The sequence below is a fragment of the Pecten maximus genome, chromosome 1 (genome assembly GCF_902652985.1).
Source record: "Pecten maximus chromosome 1, xPecMax1.1, whole genome shotgun sequence".
NCBI classification, from domain to species: Eukaryota; Metazoa; Mollusca; class Bivalvia; order Pectinida; family Pectinidae; genus Pecten; species Pecten maximus.
The window spans coordinates 11,361,381-11,383,093 of NC_047015.1; the positions used below are offsets into that span (position 1 = coordinate 11,361,381).

The 21,713-nt window shown below is 37.5% G+C and overlaps 1 protein-coding gene across 1 annotated transcript in view; it reads right to left on the reverse strand.

Annotated features, from left to right (window-relative positions):
- Positions 1-1,888: 1,888 nt before the first annotated feature.
- LOC117324896 (BAH and coiled-coil domain-containing protein 1-like) overlaps positions 1,889-21,713 on the reverse strand; it is a 36,552-nt gene continuing 16,727 nt past the window's right edge. The window contains 18 exon segments of the mRNA XM_033880727.1: positions 1,889-5,744; positions 6,764-6,928; positions 7,115-7,236; positions 9,267-10,064; positions 10,444-10,560; positions 10,946-11,054; positions 11,424-11,582; positions 11,584-11,615; positions 11,751-11,871; positions 12,213-12,584; positions 13,867-13,973; positions 14,110-14,214; positions 14,524-14,817; positions 18,753-18,824; positions 19,021-19,092; positions 20,500-20,574; positions 21,135-21,252; positions 21,482-21,587. Coding sequence (XP_033736618.1) covers positions 5,529-5,744; positions 6,764-6,928; positions 7,115-7,236; positions 9,267-10,064; positions 10,444-10,560; positions 10,946-11,054; positions 11,424-11,582; positions 11,584-11,615; positions 11,751-11,871; positions 12,213-12,584; positions 13,867-13,973; positions 14,110-14,214; positions 14,524-14,817; positions 18,753-18,824; positions 19,021-19,092; positions 20,500-20,574; positions 21,135-21,252; positions 21,482-21,587 — 3,160 coding nt within the window. The 3' untranslated portion in view covers positions 1,889-5,528.

Here is a 21,713-nt window from a genome sequence, read left to right on the forward strand (position 1 = left end):
ATATGCTTCTATAGACTGGATTCACGTTATTTTCAGAAGAATATCAGCTCTTAAATTCTAAATGAAAGTCGTATTGACAATATAGGTGAAAACGATTCCAAGGATATTTCGTTTGGAACAGATTTCAGCCTAACTTGTCACATCATTGTCGCTACAGTATGTCCTAACTTAGCAGACGATATTCAACTTCACAGGGGCTTAATTTTGGAGTAAGGTAGGCATTTGACATCACTGAATAACCACAAAATTAAAATCCAGTATTCATACACAGCCGGAGACCATGTCGATACTCCCGATCTTTTAATGTTGTCGTGTCTTGCAATTGTGAAAATTCGGAAACGAGCCCCTGTGAGTGTGACGACATTGACAAATAGATTATTTCGTATAGATCAAGAATATCGCTTATAATAATTTTGTGTTGACAACAATTTTTTATTGTAAATTTTTCTCCCATAACTTGTGAAGTTGCTTTATTTTTTGTGGTGGCTTATGTAAATAAGTGCTAGCATTCGAAAACTCTTTAGGCCGAAAGTAAATGGCGGCCATTGTTTTAATCAACAACACTTGGAGCTGTATTCCTACACTGACCGAATCACTGTGAATTGTAGTATACAGTCTCATGAATACAACTTGGTTGATTAACGACATATAGCCTAATGCAACACAGAATGTAAATATTTGATTATAATGTGACGCGGACCCGACGACACACTTTTTACCAGATAGCATGTGTTCTAATTACATTTAGTTAAATATGACTCTTGTAACATGTCTCATAATCAATGTTGAAAACAGATCCCTACATGCATGTGTTAATGGCTATAACCAAAGTAAATGCATTGCCGTTTTCTGATATCAAATACATGAAATAGGTTTTTTTTTGTTTTTTTTTTATCAAAACAAAAGTTTTGATCTCGAAAAATCGATTTTTTGACACAAAGCAAATATTTTCTGTTTATCAAGAAATCAAACTGAATTCTTGATTTTTGATATGAAAAAATCGAGTTTCTGATATAGATAAGAAAACAGTGAATAAACTTGTAATTATCAATGTGAAAATAACGAATGAAGGGGCCACATTAGACTTTTTGAGATTGCAGATTTTTTTTTACTTCAAATGGTATGTCAGGACACGACCGTGTGACGTCATTCGAATATTGTTGACATATACAATAGGAAGTCTTAGGACCAATCATATGGTTCAAAGGTCAAGGTGAGCTTACCGCAAACCATTCGGGAGCTTCGAGATAGTGAAAATGATGTAATATTACGTGGTTTGAGTACGATATTCCCACCAAAATATGACGTCACAATCACCGGATGGTGGGACAATTCGGGAGAATCGTACTCAAACCACGTAATTCTCCCGAATTGTCCCACTATCCGGTGATTGTGACGTCATAATTTGGTGGGAATATCGTACTCAAACCACGTAATTTTACGTCATTTTCACTATCTCGAAACTCACGTATTAAACGATCAAGTCGGAATATCATATGACCCAAGAGTTTGCTCAAACAATATCAAAATTATCCGTCGGAGCAAAATATGTGGGTGAACGGACTATACATCACTATAGGACGATGAATTAGGAGTAATTCCAATACCTACTCAGAAGAGGGCGCTTACAGGGAGAGGGTCGATCAAAGAACCCATACATTTCATGTCAAATGGAGTAGATCGGTGAAGCTTGTGTTGAACAGTCAATTTTCAACAGACCATCCGTTGAAAATTGACCTCTTAAGCTGTCATTTTTCGACCAGATCACACGGAATCAGGCATCATACAAGTTAGTGTAGGAAATACCAAAGCGCCATGTCGTAGAAACAGCCGACACTGCGAACCTCTGTCACTTAAAAAAACTTACTTGAAAACAAAATAAAACATATTTTTAAATGAGCAGTAACTTTATTGAGACAAGTCACGGGTAAGTGTCTGATGTTTTAGACGTTAAAAAGACAATATGCATTATATACAATTGCCATTTCTGCCATATCATAACTATAAGTATTGTTCTTGCAATGCGCATAAACCATGTATCACATACATGCCTTCGACAAATATATTACACATACATTTAACCAAACATATATCACACATGTAAGCCTTTTAAACATATACATATATCACGTATACATTTGTACATACTCATGTATACGTCACTTGACACTTGTATACATGTAATTACATACACGCACAATGCTCTTGTCCCTCCCACATGTAATTATAACGCTGCAATCCTTTCCCCTACACCTAGATTCTCCTCTTCACACATAACGTTCCCTCGACATACACATATAAACTACTATTTCCCACTACCAAATACACTCATTACGTCACATTTTCCACCCCAACACACTGTATATTCATTAGTCACATGTCCCACCCCACATACTCACACAACGTCACAAATCCCACCCAATACCCTGTACAATTATAACGTCACATTTCCCACCCCCACATACACTCATTACGTCACATTGTTCCATATCACATACTAGATACTCATTTCGCTCTCATTTCTCTTCCCAACATACATTCATGTCACATATCCTACCCCATATACTGAATACTAATTACGTCACATATCCCACCCCATATACTGTATGCTCATTACGTCACATAACCCACCCCATATACTGTATGCTCATTACGTCACATATCCCACCCCATATACTGTACGCTCATTACGTCACATATCCTACCCCATATACTGTTTACTCAGTACTGCACATATCCTACCCCATATAGTATACTCATTACGTCACACACACCCTCCTCATATACTGTTTACTCATTACGTCACAACCCCATCCCCATATACTGTATGCTCATTACGTCACATGTCTCACGCCAACGGAAACTCCTTACGCTATGATTCTTCTGCTCTCACAAAACTCATTTTGTCTGTTCTTTCCAACATACAGACATTACGGTTCCTACTCCACATGCGTTAACGAACTCCCAATTATCTTCATCATACACACAAAATGACCCCCTTCCTCCCCTCCCATACAAACTCATAGCACTCCCATTCCCCATCTCCCCACCTACAGACCTCTGACGTCTAGATGCTCTCTTTCAATATTTATTCGCAACGTTCTTCCTTTTGCTACACACATACAAAGCGCCTCATTCCCTTCCACGAACACTCATAATGTTCTAATCAATTCTCCCTTTCCGATACTCATAATCTCGTCCTCACGCACTTATAGCGTTTTCATTTCCTCGTAAACTCGCGCTCTTTGGCCTGGTTACCTACATTATCCAAATAGCCATAAACCCTTATTAAATTTAATTTCCAACAAGACCATTCGGATTCAGGGAATTACTGTCCCCCACCGGATGTGGAATTATATGCCAAGAATGCACAGATGATAAATTCGTATCAAATAAGTTGAACCGTTATAAAGTTCCACGAGATACAGTCAGGATATTTCTATTTTTTCTTCAATGTAGGTCGAAATATAGGTCAGAGCTTCCTACTTTTGAAACATTACACACCGCCTTACCAAGATGACCCTTTATCCGAAATATGAAGTTCTAGTCCGGACAAACTTTTTCTTTGATGTAGGTCAAATGTCAAACTGTAGGTCAGAGTGACCTATGTTTGACATTTGGCACGCCGCCTAACCTAGGTGAACCCATGCCTCAAGCATGAAGAGTCAGTGACAAGTAGTGTAGAGGACAGATTCCAGACAAGATAGAGGACGGACGGACGGACAGAACGAAAAACTAGTCTCCCCTACTCTGGTTTCCGGTGGAGGACTAATAAAGCTTATCAAAGCATCCAGTGTAATAACATTGTAAAAGAAAATGGTGGTTCCTTATTCTGTATAAATGTATAAACTACTTTAGACGCACCATTTTCTGTTATTTTTGTTCCTTTATACTTCAATATTTTGGTTTATGCCAAACATATTAATTAGTTATGATAGAATCTATTTTGATACAGGTTTAATCATTTACCAATAATTCACCTTAAAATAATTACTAGATAATAAGTTACAAAGTTTTTATTGAAATGCTGTTTAAACATTCAAACATTCCATATACTCCATTTACGACAGTCTCAGTGGCGCTTGGCGCCAATACAAATAGACACAAACATTCACATGACCTACAATATATTGAAACAATCATTATTTGCTCTTTCTGAAAGACTTCAAAGATGAACCAACATAAGTAATTGTGTAGCCTGTTGATATTAAGATTAGTTGTGACAAGATGCTTTTGTATACAAAACATTACGGATTTATTTGTAGACATATTGTGCATACTTATTTGATCCTGTCTATATATCGCTGGGTTGCGTAGACTTTTTCTGATATTGTTTGTTATTTGCTTCAGTTCAGATATAATGAGTGTGTTTTTTTAAGTTTCAGAATGTTTAAGGGTAGTTTACGTAGCTCAAATTCTATAACTTGTTTCATATTATTCATTTTCAAGTAACTATATCAACTAATCAATATTTTCAAATGCAATAATCCAACAAACATAAAATATATGCAACGGGTCATCGCAACCGTAGGAAGGATGCGGTTAAACAGGAAACAATATATAAATCGTATATTATAGACTTTCAGCACTTTCATATGTCAAGCACTTATCAAATGCATCTTTCGGGCACATTTGTGGTAGAAAATTACAGTATATACAATATATGGACGACAACCAAGGATAACATATGTAGATGCAAATGCATCACTTATTGCACAAAGAAAGCCAAATATGATTATTATATTATATACATAGGACCTTTGAAGAAATGAGAATTATGAATGGTCTAACAAGCATAAAATTAAAAAAAAAGATATAGGCGTAACATTATTTATATATTTCAACATTAAAGAGCCATGGCTCATGAAAGCACCAATCTTTGCCGACATTGTGTATCCGTTTCCATACTTATAAAATACATAACAGTCACCTATCTCTCAACACTGACACAATGTGTTTAGTTTCGGCATCAGACGACATTAAAACTACAGAACACATCATCACCAATTCGGATGTAGTAAAACGTTCAACATGAGCCATAATATGCTTCAAACTTCGAACAAATAACTGTGACGGACTACCTATAACACAAGGTGGTTTATCACGGTGCCACTAACCCAAACCATCTCATATGCTTTCCTTACTGTCACCTCTGTCAAGTATTTTAGCACGCCATTATCATTCAACCTTTAAACTCGATGAGTTACAGTTCCTCATTCCGTATTATGTACAAGACAAAAATACTTGTATAGTTTTGGGTAAAATTTCCTATATTAGCATAACAACCTTTGTCCTCACTGTAAAAGGATATCTTTACGCGGCAAACTGATTGATATAGTCATAGACAATAAGTCTCGGGATTTAAAATATCACAGTAGGAAGACGCCATATATCTATAAATAACGTCACATGTATCATCATCTTAACTATTTCAAATTGTATTGTGTTTTATATCACAACAGGTGTTAATAACTTATCTTATCAACACTACATATGCGTAATTTCAGTAAGTCCATTTCTGCTATTACTCAAGTGATATCTATGTCTTTTTCGAATTTTAACAACCCGATAGTTGGTTCGTATGTTCCCGCTAAATAATACACATCCTGCTCCTCTCCATTCCCACACTTTTTTCGTAATTCCTTTTGTCGCCTACAAAATTCCTTGTAAGAAAGTACGTCGCACTTGTGTGAAATGGTCTGGACATCGTTCTCGTCTATGTGAAGGGACTGGAACAAGGCCCCCTGCAATGGAATTGTTAAGGATATTTACAAAATGAAACAAGTGACCTAGGTCTGTATCAAACACATGATTTCATGATATGAAATAAGAATGATGCATAATTATATGTGTCGCCTGTCAAATATCGGGCACATTCAAAGAAGTAGTTTATATCAATTTGGACAAATTGACCCCTTTTGGCCCCGCCCACCATTTGTACAATTTGGAATCCTCGCCAAATAGAGATGCTTCTAGTCAAATATGGGTGATATTTACTCTTAGTTTCAAAGAAGAAGTCGTATATATCAATTTAGCCCAATCAACCCCTTTTGGTCCTGCCCCTCCTGCCCCTGGGGGGTCAACCTCATCAAATGTAACATTTTGAATCTCAACCACCTAGAAGAAGAAGTCAATTGATGTCGGACGGACGGACGGACGCCGAACGACAGACGCCGGGCGCCACGGTATGGCATATGGTCACATTGGTCATTATGAACATAAGTTAACACAGCCCCCAAAACCACACACGCATACACTACATACATACAGCAGCCTCTCAAAAATACACGTACATACTATGTATACACAACACGCATACATCTAATTGCTAGGGCAGATATAAATTGTCTAATTTATGTTATGTATACACAACCAGCATATATAACGGGATAAGGCTTCCCATTGAATAGGTAGAGAAGCCATGCTGGGTGAAGGGAAGGGTCTATAACCATGGTGACCACATGGTACAAAAGACTTTTTGAGCTTAAGATAGTTTGAAAGGCTGTGCTTTTGTTTTGCATCTAATGGTATGAATATTATAATATTAAAATAATTGTAAAGGTAAATATTTATTGTTTTAAATATAAAACAAACACAACCTCTCAAATTATATTTTACATAACGTAAATTAAACAATTTCTATCTGTCATAACACTTTGAAAAGAACGAACTTACTAAACGAATCACCTAGTATTTCCCTTAATTATTGCTAGCGTCATCTTTTTATCATCGTTAGTTTTTGTTTACCATATTCTTGTTGTACCTTCATATCTTGGAGTTTCTTCCCTCCCCGTGTCTCCTCTGGATGGTAAAACCACTTGACTTTGACAACCATCTGACCTCCCCAAGCTTCCCACATGCTGTCTATGCGACCTATGTATGGTAGGTGGGGTCTTCCAGTGGAGAGAAACACTGCGCAGTCTCCAACCTGAAAGTTTGAGGGTTTCACATCAATAAGGATTAAGCCATATTTTTATGCACATAAATTGTCATCTTAATCCAAACATTTTTTCAGAGATGCAATACTCTAGAGCACTGAAATGAATTGTTATTTTCCAGCAGCCTATGCTATATTGATTGAGTCGTACACCTGACTACACCGTTTTGCTCTTACCAGAATATTCTCTCGACCTCTAACTATAGCCTTGTAGAATTCTTTTTTGGCCTTTCCCTTGAGACCTGGCCGCTTTGTACACTTTCCTGACCATCGCCAAAGCTGCCTTGCGGGAAGAAATGCTGTAACAAGGAGGTCAAAGGTCATTATTTGGATACATGACCAATCAAAAGGTCCAAAATAAAGTTCATGCATGAAACCATCGTTGGATATGAAACAATGAAATGGTACACTAAGATGTACATATCGACTAATCAAACGAATGAGTCACATTTACAAGTCTTGTTTCCCTTCTCCCGATCATTGTTTGGTATGGCATATATTTCGAATACATTGTTTCAATTTATTATCATTTTAAAATAAAGTTACTGAAATGCGTATGTAACGGATTTTCTTTTATCTTTAAACATTAGTGTATATTTAAATACGCATGCTTGATAGGTGGGGAAAGGGGAAACAATGTTTTTAATGTTATAATTTTATCTTTTTGAAGTTTTGCTCTCCAGTTATATAGAGCTACAATGCATCATGCATAACATAAAGACTGAGAATGACGGAAAGGTTTTGCATAACAAAATAGTTTTCATGCTATTTCATTCTCCTTCGGAGTCATGCATTTTGTCCTTATGAGGATGTTAACTAGCTTAAAAATGTGTATACATGAGACCCATGGGTCTCAACGGTCATCTGAATTCTGCAAAAAAAAACAAAATAGGGAATCGGCCTTCTCTGGGCATTGCCTTTGGTTAATAAAGTGAGATGTTCACATCGATGAAATTTCAACCAATAATGAAGTTACAACTGAAAATGAACGAATATATAATAGATTTTTCAACCCATTAGTTATAACTAGCCACACAGAGCCCTGCCATCTAAAAAGAGTATTTGTTTGAAGAACATCTTGGTCTGAATTTAGTATAATTTCCTATTTAACCTATGGTAAGCTTCAACCTCTGCTATGGCGGCGAATGACATTCATAATTTTGATAAAACACTTCAAGGCTCTTCCATCTATGGATCGGTTTAAGCGGTTATAAGAAACGATGGACAGCGGACGACGATGGACAAAGGCGATTTGAATAAGAAACTTGAATTACTTATTGAAATATTAATTCTGTTTAATGATATGAACGTAAAAGCTCAGACAATTGCAAACTACCAGTACTTCATTACACACAGCAGGCCAAATACAAGAACACCAACACGTGATCTTTGTTACACATTTACATGTGTTCGTGATTAAACATTCTCTTCTTATCGATATGCTACTGTTTGCAATATCAATGTACATTTTTGCTTATTTTGCACGTGTTGATGTCCTATCGATATGCCACAAATATACACGGATTATTGACATACAAAACATACAAAAGAGTTTTGATATACAACAGTTAAGACTACGTCTATATAGGATACATGCTATATCGATATACACAGGGGTTCGTATCGGAAACCACTACAGCCTTGTCATTACAAGTACAGGCAGCACAGTTATACAAGCAAATATGCAAGCATAAAAGATAACTGTTATTGGCTTTTTGTATGTATTAATATCAGCAGACTCATGCGTGTATGAATATTGCACCACATCTTTGTTATCATCCCAATCCTCTTTCGTATCTCTATAACCCATTTTATATGGAAAGAGGATTCACATCAGCTGTATAAATGATAAACTCTTCACTCGACATCATTATTTCCATTAATTAAATAGAAATTATATATCTGATGTTGTTTTTACTGAATTATTGTTACTTAGTTAGTTCATACTTCTGTATAGCGACAAATTGCACGATACTTTGTTCAAGAATCTGCCAGTCAAAGGATATGATAGTTTAGGGAGTTTGTTTTAGTGTCGAGTGTTTTCTTCAGAATTTTTTATTTTATGATGCATAAGGCATACGTAAGGATTTTAATATCAATGTGTTTTTTTTAACACTGGATGATAAAAATAACAAATAAACAACATCCCTCCGTGAATTCCAATGCCAGAAATGTGTGGGACTGGATATTTGCACAGAATATTGCAACATCGCTAAGCAAATGAACAAAAAGCAGATTTGCAGTATCGGTTTTGATTATAAAAGTCCAAAAAAGAAAGGCAACTATTTGTTATAATTGTTTAAATCGAAAATATAATTTTCGATCGTACCTGCGATTTTGCTTTTACTCTCAGTGGAAAGTGATCTTTTTGTGCACTTGGGTTTGGCGTGATGTCCTGAAGTGCTAGCGTCTTCACCAAAGGAATAAATATCACCATCCCACTGCTGATAATCGTTTTCACTTTCCACATACAAATTGTCATTTCTACTTTCACATTTGTTCCTATTTAGAATATGGAGGGATCCTGAAGATTTGTACTCAAATGTAGCTGCCTTAATCAAAGAGGTGACATGAAGTTTCTTACTTTTGATGCTAGAATCCTTACAATGATATCGTGTTTTACCTTGATCTGAGCTCCTCGAACCATCATCAGAAACATCACCACCATCAGAAATATCCGAATCCCTAGAATCCTCGGAATACTCTTGATCCTTTTTCCGTTTCTTCCCACTAGATTTAAGCTCCGTTTCAGAGTCTTTACCGGTACCATTCGATGACCGATCTCTTTTCTTTTGTTTAGTATCATGTTCCTTAGCATTACTTGACTTCGCTCTCTCCTTACGGAAAGTTTCCATCGAGAAACCATTGTTAAATACATCATCACGATCTTCATCGAATCCACACACATCGACTTCCTCCTCCTCCTCCTCCTCTGCTGCAGACGCGTCGCTCGGTTGACCGGCATCATCCTTCTTCTGCTTTGGAGGTCGACCCGGGCCCCGTTTTGTTTTCAGGGTTGACTCCGAGGACTGTGCGGAGTTTTGGGGTTTTCGAGGTGGTTCCAAGCTATCAGAGGTTGTGTGACGACGTCGCTTACCAATCAATAATAGGGGATTTGGATCATATGCTGCAACACGGAAAATCCCCAGTTATACATCAAATCATAAAGCTGGATATCCCTATCTACCGATTATCCTAGGTAGACCTATCAATATTGTGTGTTGTATGACAAAGGGCAATCAAAGATCATATTATTGTTTACGTAAACATTTAAATGAAGGAACGATTGAATGCTATATGAAAAAGGACAATTTAGATCAATTAAAAACTTTGAATGACAAAATACATATCAACGCTTGAAAAATATCCATTGTGTTCAATTCCTTTATTAGAAGAAGAGTGGTATCATGATTAAACATCAGCATTTGTTTTGAATTGATTTTTTTTTACCTGATACGAAAAAGAGCAACACATGCATGTTGATAATCAAAATATGCTATACTTACAAACATGAGGGAAGTCCTTCGGAAGCATTCGGATATGATCCAATGGAATACGGCCAGAGTCGCCATCATCAAACTCCACATTGATGGAACCGGTATCGGCGTGAGGGTTTGGACTCGCTACAACGCAAAACATATTAATGTATTTCCTCAAATGTTATAAGTAAGGATACTTTCTCGTTAAGGTGAAATGTGTGGTATGGTTTATTTCACAAGTTTATTTCACGCTGAATGTATTTTCGTAGTAAGTTATTTCCGCTACAAGAAAAATTTCACTGAAATATCGGTGTTAAATGATCCCTCAAAATCAAGTCTATGCATAATTTCCTTTTTAATTTATTCAACAAAACGGAGGTTAGGATAGCTCTTCGTCAGGTAACAAGATAACAATGTCAATAATATGCACACTAACATATGAAAATCTCAACAAGGTAATGAGAAGTGGTTATTGCAAACAACAGATATTGCACAAATGCTTAACTCAATAAATTCGTAGTTATGTTACCTTTCGCCACCGTGCCTGGGTACAGACAACTGAACTGTTGGCTCCAGTAGGCGCACACACGTGTTCCTTCGAGGAGGCACCGAGTTGTGCTTGGTTTCACATCTACAATCTGGTGATAACAAACGAAATCTTAAGAAAGTTGTGAGCAGAAAACTGAAAAAGTTACTTTAACAAACTGTCATGCAAGGAAAGAACTTTATTTTTGAATAAGAGATTTAAAAACGATGAGCAGATTTAAACTGTACCATACAAGTTATCCTGCTCCTTAATCAAACTACACATTAAAATATGATCTCCGTCAAGAATGTAATTACAAACATATCAAAATAGTAGATTACACACTTTATGCTATAGAGTGAGATGTAACGGGACAGGTAACTGAGAATGTGATATGTAAAAGACCAGAGAGGAGAAACTGGTATTTAATACGTGAGAAATGATATTGGCAAGATAATAGAGCTTGGTAGTAAATACTGACCACCTCCTGAAGGATCTCCTCTTGGGAGTAGATGTGAGGACGGTTGCCCCTCTCGTTGTCGATGAGAACGCCGTACACGTCAGGAGGACGAATACCTTGGACAGCTCCCTCATAGAACAGGCCGTCCTTAAACACTAGAACCCTCAGGTTATCGGCTAACTTCGTCCTTACTTATAGCGCAGGAACGAGGCTCTGTGAATAGGGCATAAACAACAGTAGGTAAAACACATAATATAACGGCTTTATATTATCGACACTTAAAACAAACAACACAAATATAGTTTTATTAGATTTGATATTTAGACATGAAGTCATGATTGTCCATACCTGGGATAGCAGGCATCTCGCGCAGCACACTCAGAGGGATATTGTCACTTCCACTGCTATCCGAATCGTAGTCACAAGCTATCGGTTCGGACTTTGTACGTTCCTTCTTTTGTTTTGGTTTCTGCGATAAAAAGAAGCAGATGTAATACCACAAATAGTTGCAGAGTAACATTACATTAAGCTATCGATTCACTCTTTTGTTGTGGAAAATGGTAATTCTAAAATATTTTACCATTAGTTCTTCGCCAGGTCATTATTGGGTTGCAATATTTGATATGGGGGATGCTTTCCTATGCGAGCATTGTATACTAATTTAACACGATGTGTAAATATGCCTAACAGTTTCTGTTCTAATATTGATTGAAATATTTTATGTATAAATATGTAAATATATACGTATTTATGTGATGTACTTTTAATAAATATACGGCGATTTCGAACAGTCATCTTTAATACACTTACGTGTTTGGATTCCTTCGCTTTGCTCTTGTATTGGAATGCCTTGTTGTATTTATTTTTGACTTTCTGTGTAAGCTCCTTGATATTTTTGGCCTTTTGAAGTTTTGCCTTTTCACTTTTCGATTTGGCTGGAGAGGGCGTTGTCGTTGGCGTTGCTTTTTCACTTTTCGATTTGGCTGGAGAGGGCGTTGTTGTTGGCGAAGACTTTTTAGCAGGTGGCGTAACCACAGATGGAGGTTTAGGAGTGTTCACTATGACATTAGCGGTGTTTGGTGAAGGTTGTGGACTTGGTTCACTGAGGAAAATCCGTTCGCTTCTCCGAATAAACCATTCCTGGTCTAGATACAGTGGTTCCATAGGAGCAGAAGATTCCACCTGAAGTATCAAAGTGTGCCATGATTTGAGTATATGATAAGTGGCATGATTTCATTATATGATAAGTGGCATGATTTCATTATATGATAAGTGGCATGATTTCATTATATGATAAGTGGCATGATTTCATTATATGATAAGTGGAAGGATTTGAGTATATATGATAAGTGGCATGATTTCATTATATGATAAGTGGAAGGATTTGAGTATATATGATAAGTGGCATGATTTGGGTACATGTATATGATAAGTGAAATGATTTTAGTATGTGATAATTGGCATGATTTGGGTACATGTATATGATAAGTGAAATGATTTTAGTATGTGATAAGTGGCATGATTTGGGTACATGTATATGATAAGTGAAATGATTTTAGTATGTGATAATTGGCATGATTTGGGTACATGTATATGATAAGTGGAAAGATTTTAGTATGTGATATGTGGAATGATCTCAGTATATGATCGGTAGATTGATTTGAGTACATGATCAGTGGCAATATTTGAGTACAAGTACATGATCAGTGACAGAATTTGAGTATATGATCAGTGACATGATTTGAGTATATGATCAGTGACAGGATTTGAGTATATGATCAGTGACAGAATTTGAGTCAATGATCAGTGACAGAATTTAAGTACTTGATCAGTGACAGGATTTGACCACATAATCAGTGACAGGATTTGACCACATGATCAGTGACAGGATTTGAGTACATGATCAGTGACAGAATTTGAGTATATGATAAGTATATAGTATAAGGATATGATCAGTGACAAGATTTGATTATATGATCAGTGACAAGATTTGAGTATAAGATCAGTAACAGGATCTGAGTATATGATCAGCGACAGGATTTGAGTATATGATAAGTATATAGTATAAGGATTTGTGGCAGAATTTGAGTATATGATCTTTGATACCTCCAAAAATAACTACGGGCAAGCTAATATAATATACATATACATATATGTTCATCATCTTGGAAATCAATTATTTTATTTTCATTAAAACGAACAAACAACTGTAAATGTAGAATGTATCACTGATATTATAAGATATTTGAGAATCTCAAATGCCTGTTAATACGGTACTGATCATCACCGCTTGCTTCATTTCGCCATAGTATAACTGTGACATCCTAATTACTGAGTACTTGCTAATTCCACAATGGTTATATTCTTGGAGTTATGATCATGACATAGCTGTCAAGAATTAAGCTCGCATGGAAATCTTAATAAATATATAAAAGGTCGGATACCAAAGTTACTTAATACCTACCTTTGCCTTCCGTTCCTGTGCCGATGTGTTGGAATGTGCTTTCACAACATCCTCAAACGAATGGAAATGGTAGAAGAAGTTTTTAGAATTTCTTGCAACAATGGTTTCTGGAAAGACATACGTGTTTATAAATTAATGAATGCTTAACTAATAAAAACAAAAGACATATTAACAAAAAACAAAACAGAAAAGTTTAAAAATCGATTGTTATGTACGTTGTACATGATTGTTTTATTTACTAACCTGTAACACCAGGTGTCGTGTTGGGATTACATTTGCGAGGTCGACCAGGCTTCCGCTTCTTATTGACAGACGAAGAGCTTTCCGGTGTGGAATCCGATTCGGATTCTAAAGTAATCAACACATTTTGTTAACGTAAAAGAGCTATCATTATGTATAGAAGATATATATTTACGCTTCATCAGTGAAAAAAACAGCATCTGTGCGATTCCTTGTCGATTACAGAAATTTACATAATATTATGGTAGACATATATTTACTGACACGTTATTATGATTACTAGTAAGATTATTAGTCAACTAAAACATCAAACTACATTGACATGCGCAAACAACATCTACACTAATTACATAAGTGTCAGATTTGGAGGTCGCTATGTGTTATTTATATGAAGCGGAAGATGACAGAGGTTGCTACCTCGTTTTACTGCAGGCGTGGTAGTATTTGTACTGGGGCAAGCAGTGTTAACTTCTGTACTATCTGATACAGGGGTATCATTCAGAGGGGTGTCAGCAGAAACAGCATTGGTGTCCGGCTTCATTGTTGTAGTACACACACCTTCCTCCTCTCGCTTCTTTTTATGCTTTTTGGCGGGAATGTGCTCAGCTACAGCACAACTTGCGTACTTTGCAAGTACACCCAGACCGCTGTCGTCTGCTACATTAGCCAACATACCAAGTCCGCACTCCTCTGGTCCAGGAACTTTATCCTCTGTATCAAAAATTATATGCAATAATTGTATATCATTCACGACCGCCATTTGCATTTCAAGGTCAAAATAAAAGCAGTGTTTATACATATAATAAAGTCAAACCTGGTCAAACCAATGCTCCTATTTTGTGCTTCAGACATTTGTAAGCAAAACGACATGGCTAGTTTGTGCAATATATGCGATACAAATGAGCTAACTATGCCCCCCTGAAACATGCATTTTTCGTATGTTTTGTTGAAATTTATAAATAGCTAAACAAATTACATGTCAACAGAAAGTCCTACGGTTTGCCATGATACATACTAAACAAGAGGCCCATGGGGCCTGTATCGCTCACCTGGTTGGATTAGACCAAATGTTGAAATAATGTTCATATTCAAGTTGTTTTATTTGTAAAATTCTAACAATGCTATATATGGTTATAGTGTGGGAATCCCAACTGCTTTAAAGATTAATGAAGTCCAGACTCTCTAAGGTCTGAAAGACCTCAAGAATTGTTTATAGAACATGCATTCATCACTTTATGACTAGTAGCGATTTAAAGGAATTACCTCTATTTCACCTATTGGGCCCGCCCCTTTGGCCATTCGGGGGTCAGAGTCACCATTTATGCAAAATCTGGTCCCCTGTTTCTGACCAAATTTGGTTCAAATCCATTCATAACTTGATGGCTAGTAGCGATTCAAAGGAATTACCTCTATTTCCCCCACTGGGCCCCTCCCTTTTGGCCCCTTTAGGGTCAGAGCCACCATTTATGCAAAATCTGTTCCCCTTCCCCCAAGGATGTTTCTGACCAAATTGGGTTCAAATCCCTTCACAACTTTATGACTAGTAGAGATTTAGAGGAATGACCTCTATTTCCCATATTTGGCCCCGCCCCTTTGGCCCCTCGGGGGTCAGAATCACCATTTATGCAAAATCTGTTCCCCTTTCCCCAAGGATGTTTCTGACCAAATTGGGTTGAAATCCATTCATAACTTTATGACTAGTAGTGATTTAAAGGAATTACCTCTATTACCCCTATTGGGCCCCGCCCCTTTGGCCCCTTGGGGTTCAGAGCCACCATTTATGCAAAATCTCTTCCCCTTCCCCCAAGGATGTTTCTGACCAAATTGGGTTGAAATTCATTCATAACTTTATGACAAGTAGAGATTTAGAGGAATTACCTCTATTTTCCATATTTGGCCCCGCCCCTTTGGCCCCTCAGGGGTCAGAATCACCATTTATGCAAAATCTGTTCCCCTTCCCCCAAGGATATTTCTGACAAAATTTGATTCAAATCCATTCATAACTTTATGACTAGTAGTGATTTAAAGGAATTACCTTTATTTCCCCTATTGGGCCCCGCCCCTTTTGCCCCTCGGGGGTCAGAGCCACCATTTATGCAAAATCTTTTCCCCTTCCCCCAATGATGTTTCTGTCCAAGTTGGGTTCAAATCCATTCATAACTTTATGACAAGTAGCGATTTAAAGGAATTACCTCTATTTCCCCTATTGGGCCCCGTCCCTTTGGCCCCTCGGGGGTCAGAGTCACCATTTATGCAAAATCTGTTCCCCTTCTCCCAAGGATGTTTCTGACCAAATTGGGTTCAAATCCCTTCATAACTTAACAACTAGTAGCGATTTAAAGGAATTACCTCTATTTCCCCTAATGGGCCCCGCCCTTTTGGCCCCTCTGGGGTCAGAGTCACCATTTATGCAAAATCTGTTCCCCTTCTGCCAAGGATGTTTCTGACCAAATTGGGTTCAAATCCATTCATAACTTTATGACTAGTAGCGATTTAAAGGAATTACCTCTATTTCCCCTATTGGGCCCCGTCCCTTTGGCCCCTCTGGGGTCAGAGTCACCATTTATGCAAAATCTGTTCCCCTTCCCCCAAGGATGTTTCTGACCAAATTGGGTTCAAATCCATTCAAATCTGTATGACTAGTAGTGATTTAAAGGAATTACCTCTATTTCCCCTTTTGGGCCCCGCCCCTTTGGCCCCTTTGGGGTCAGAGTCACCATTTACGCAAAATCTGTTCTTCTTCCCCCAAGGATGTTTCTAATTAAATTGGGTTCAAATCCATTCATAACTTTATGATTAGTAGCGATTTAAAATAATTACCCCTATTTCCCCTATTGGGCCCCGCCCCTTTGGGGTCAGAGTCACCATTTATGCAATATCTCTTCCCCTTCCCCCAAGGATGTTTCTGACCAAATTGGGTTCAAATCCATTCATAACTTAATAACTAGTAGCGATTTAAAGGAATTACCTCTATTTCCCCTATTGGGCCCCGCCCCTTTGGCCCCTTTGGGGTCAGAGTCACCATTTATGCAAAATCTGTTCTTCTTCCCCCAAGGATGTTTCTGACCAAATTGGGTTCAAATCCATTCATAACTTTATGACTAGTAGCGATTCAAAGGAATTACCTCTATTTCACCTATTGGGCCCCGCCCTTTTGGCCCCTCGGGGGTCAGAGTCACCATTTATGCACAATCTGTTCCCCTTCCACCAAGGATGTTTCTGACCAAATTGGGTTCAAATCCATTCATAATTTTATGAAAAGTAGCGATTTAAAGGAATTACCTCTATTTCCCCTATTGGGCCCCGCCCCTTTGGCCCCTCTGGGGTCAGAGCTACCATTTATGCAAAATCTGTTCCCCTTCCCCAAAGGATGCTTCTGACCAACTTGGGTTCAAATCCATTCAAATCTTTATGACTAGTAGCGATTTAAAGGAATTACCTCTATTTCCCCTATTGGGCCCCGCCCCTTTGCGGTCAGAGTCACCATTTATGCAAAATCTGTTCTTCTTCCCCCAAGGATGTTTCTGACCAAATTGGGTTCAAATCCATTCATAACTTTATGACTAGTAGTGATTCAAAGGAATTACCTCTATTTCCCCTATTGGGCCCCGCCCCTTTGGCCCCTCGGGGGTCAGAGTCACCATTTATGCAAAATCTGTTCCCCTTCCCCCAAGGATGTTTCTGACCAAATTGGGTTCAAATCCATTCATAACTTTATGACAAGTAGCGATTTAAAGGAATTACCTCTATTTCCCCTATTGGGCCCCGCCCCTTTGGCCCCTCGGGGGTCAGAGTCACCATTTATGCAAAATCTGTTCCCCTTCTCCCAAGGATGTTTCTGACCAAATTGGGTTCAAATCCCTTCATAACTTAACAACTAGTAGCGATTTAAAGGAATTACCTCTATTTCCCCTAATGGGCCCCGCCCTTTTGGCCCCTCTGGGGTCAGAGTCACCATTTATGCAAAATCTGTTCCCCTTCTGCCAAGGATGTTTCTGACCAAATTGGGTTCAAATCCATTCATAACTTTATGCCTAGTAGCGCTTTAAAGGAATTACCTCTATTTCCCCTATTGGGCCCCGTCCCTTTGGCCCCTCCGGGGTCAGAGCTACCATTTATGCAAAATCTGTTCCCCTTCCCCCAAGGATGTTTCTGACCAAATTGGGTTCAAATCCATTCATAACTTTATGACTAGTAGCGATTTAAAGGAATTACCTCTATTTCCCCTATTGGGCCCCGCCCCTTTGGCCCTTCGGGGGTCAGAGTCACCATTTATGCAAAATCTGTTCCCCTTCTGCCAAGGATGTTTCTGGCCGAATTTGGTCAAAATCCAATAAGAACTTTTTGACTAGTAGCGATTTGAAGCAAATGTTGACGGACGACGGACGGACGGACGACGGACGGACGGACGGACGACGGACGGACGACGGACGCTGCGCCATGACATAAGCTCACCGGACCTTCGGTCCAGGTGAGCTAAAAATCATCAACTTATTTCTGTTAAATTGCACCATAGCAACAATTTATAGGCTTGTAAAATATCACTGTTTTGACTTGATTTGCTGTTTACATGCCCCTTAACCGTTCCAAACACACATATCAGATCCCCAAATGACATTTGTCTGTATCATAGTTAGACAACTTACGTTCCGGTAGAGTTTTCTTTGGTTTCGTCTGTTTTGTTACTAGTCCAGTGGAAAAACTCTCGGTCTTCATTTCTGAAAGTGCATGTATTTTATTATATAGCATCAACATGTACTTACTTGATAAATTATAAATGTACATCTCTTACATTTGTATGTTCTGTTTGAGTTAATATTTTAAGGCAAGTATATTCATTGATTTTTTTTGTATGTGCATATCATACAACACAATTGTGAACCTGCTTTTATTAATTCATCAACATAAACTTACTAGGTGTAGCAAAACTGTCTTTGTTCGAAGAGGCAATCTTTTTATCAGGCGGCGTAGAAGATTTCAGATTACCTGGAATAAATCCGTAAAACAGTAAATATAATTACACGGAACAAAATGACATTGATCCTTTAAAATAATAATACAGCCATATATTCTAATGAAGTATTATTATACTTAAATTCTATTATGGTATCATTTTACGTTAATTCTAGCATATTATTACACGTTTATTCTAATGTGGTATTATTATACTTACTCATGTAACACATATTAAACACAAATTTTCTGATGACATATGTCTTAGATACCTACTCACCTTTACTGACGACATATGTCTTAGACACCTACTCACCTTTACTGATGACAGATGTCTTAGACACCTACTCACCTTTACTGACGACAGATGTCTTAGACTCATGTCACACATATTCTACTCACCTTTACTGACGACATATGTCTTAGACACCTACTCACATTTACTGATGACAGATGTCTTAGACACCTACTCACCTTTACTGATGACAGATGTCTTAGACTCATGTCACACATATTCTACTCACCTTTACTGATGACAGATGTCTTAGACTCATGTCACACATATTCTACTCACATTTACTGATGACAGATGTCTTAGACACCTACTCACCTTTACTGATGACAGATGTCTTAGACTCATGTCACACATATTCTACTCACCTTTACTGATGACAGATGTCTTAGACTCATGTCACACATATTCTACTCACCTTTACTGACGACAGATGTCTTAGACTCATGTCACACATATTCTACTCACCTTTACTGACGACAGATGTCTTAGACTCATGTCACACATATTCTACTCACCTTTACTGATGACAGATGTCTTAGACACCTACTCACCTTTACTGATGACAGATGTCTTAGACTCATGTCACACATATTCTACTCACCTTTACTGACGACAGATGTCTTAGACTCATGTCACACATATTCTACTCACCTTTACTGATGACAGATGTCTTAGACACCTACTCACCTTTACTGATGACAGATGTCTTAGACTCATGTCACACATATTCTACTCACCTTTACTGATGATAGATGTCTTAGACACCTACTCATCTTTACTGACGACAGATGTCTTAGACTATTGTCACACATATTCTACTCACCTTTACTGATGATAGATGTCTTAGACACCTACTCACCTTTACTGACGACAGATGTCTTAGACTATTGTCACACATATTCTACTCACCTTTACTGATGACAGATGTCTTAGACACCTACTCACCTTTACTGATGACATATGTCTTAGACTCATGTCACACATATTCTACTCACCTTTACTGACGACAGATGTCTTAGACTCATGTCACACATATTCTACTCACCTTTACTGATGACAGATGTCTTAGACTCATGTCACACATATTCTACTCACCTTTACTGACGACAGATGTCTTAGACTCATGTCACACATATTCTACTCACCTTTACTGATGATAGATGTCTTAGATTCATGCTTCTTAACTACAGACTTTTTTTCATTCATTTTTATAGAATCACCTACAAAATAAGTAACAACATGTATATACTGCTGTTGTTTTATTAAATCACCTACGCAAAATAAGTAATATACACATTATACTGCTATTGTTATATTGAATCATCTACAACATTAGTAATATACATATATTTGTATATATACTGCTGCTTTGTTATTAAATCACCTAAGTAAAATTAATAATCTACATACACGTTTATATACTGCTATTTTTTTTAATAGAACCTGCGCAAAATAGGCAATCTACACACACACACACACACACACACACACACTCACACACACACACACACACACACACACATATAAATATGCTGTTGTGTTTTCACGTAAACTGCCATCATTTATAATAAAACAGTAAAGAATTTGTCATTATGTGCAAAACATTTGTGATACAATCCGATACCGTTTTCAAATGAAATGCATGAAAATATGAACAACATTAGATACCATTATGCCGTAACCCGTATACTAACTACATATAATAATTACATTCAGAGAATCAAATTATATCAATGTGATTTACAGTGATATTACAAATACTCTGACGCGTACTACTTACACGATTTGCCTCCCCCCGGTAGGATGGATGTTACTCCCTTCCGTTTCACTGTAAAGCCGGACTGTGTTTTGAATAAAGCTGCCATGGCATTTGCTTTCAGCTTCTTGCTGAGTGGCATCTACAGAAAAAGACATTATTATACTATTTATCACCTTTTATTCCTTGTATGATTACATAAAATGTATATCGGAGTATTAACACTGTACCATACCCCAGCATATTGTCCATGTTACAGTTCTCACCATTTCCACTCCGTTTTTTTGAATGACCGCACAGCTATTCCGAACAGTGGAACAGGTTGCTCCCCAATCTTTTATAACACACTGTCTGTACATTATCCAACTTACCCCAAATCCTCCGCCGGTCTTTCGAAACACTCTGTCTACAAGTTCCTCGGCCTGTTTCTTTTTCTTGACCACTGGTTCTTTGGTCTTTGTCTGATTGGATTTCGGTCTAAACAAAATCAACGTATACTTTTATTCTATTGTTTCTTTTACAACATGTGTGATTTATATTGCTGTGTAGAAATTATACCGTTTTGTTTCTATCCTCGGTTTGATATAAACAACAGCTATATTA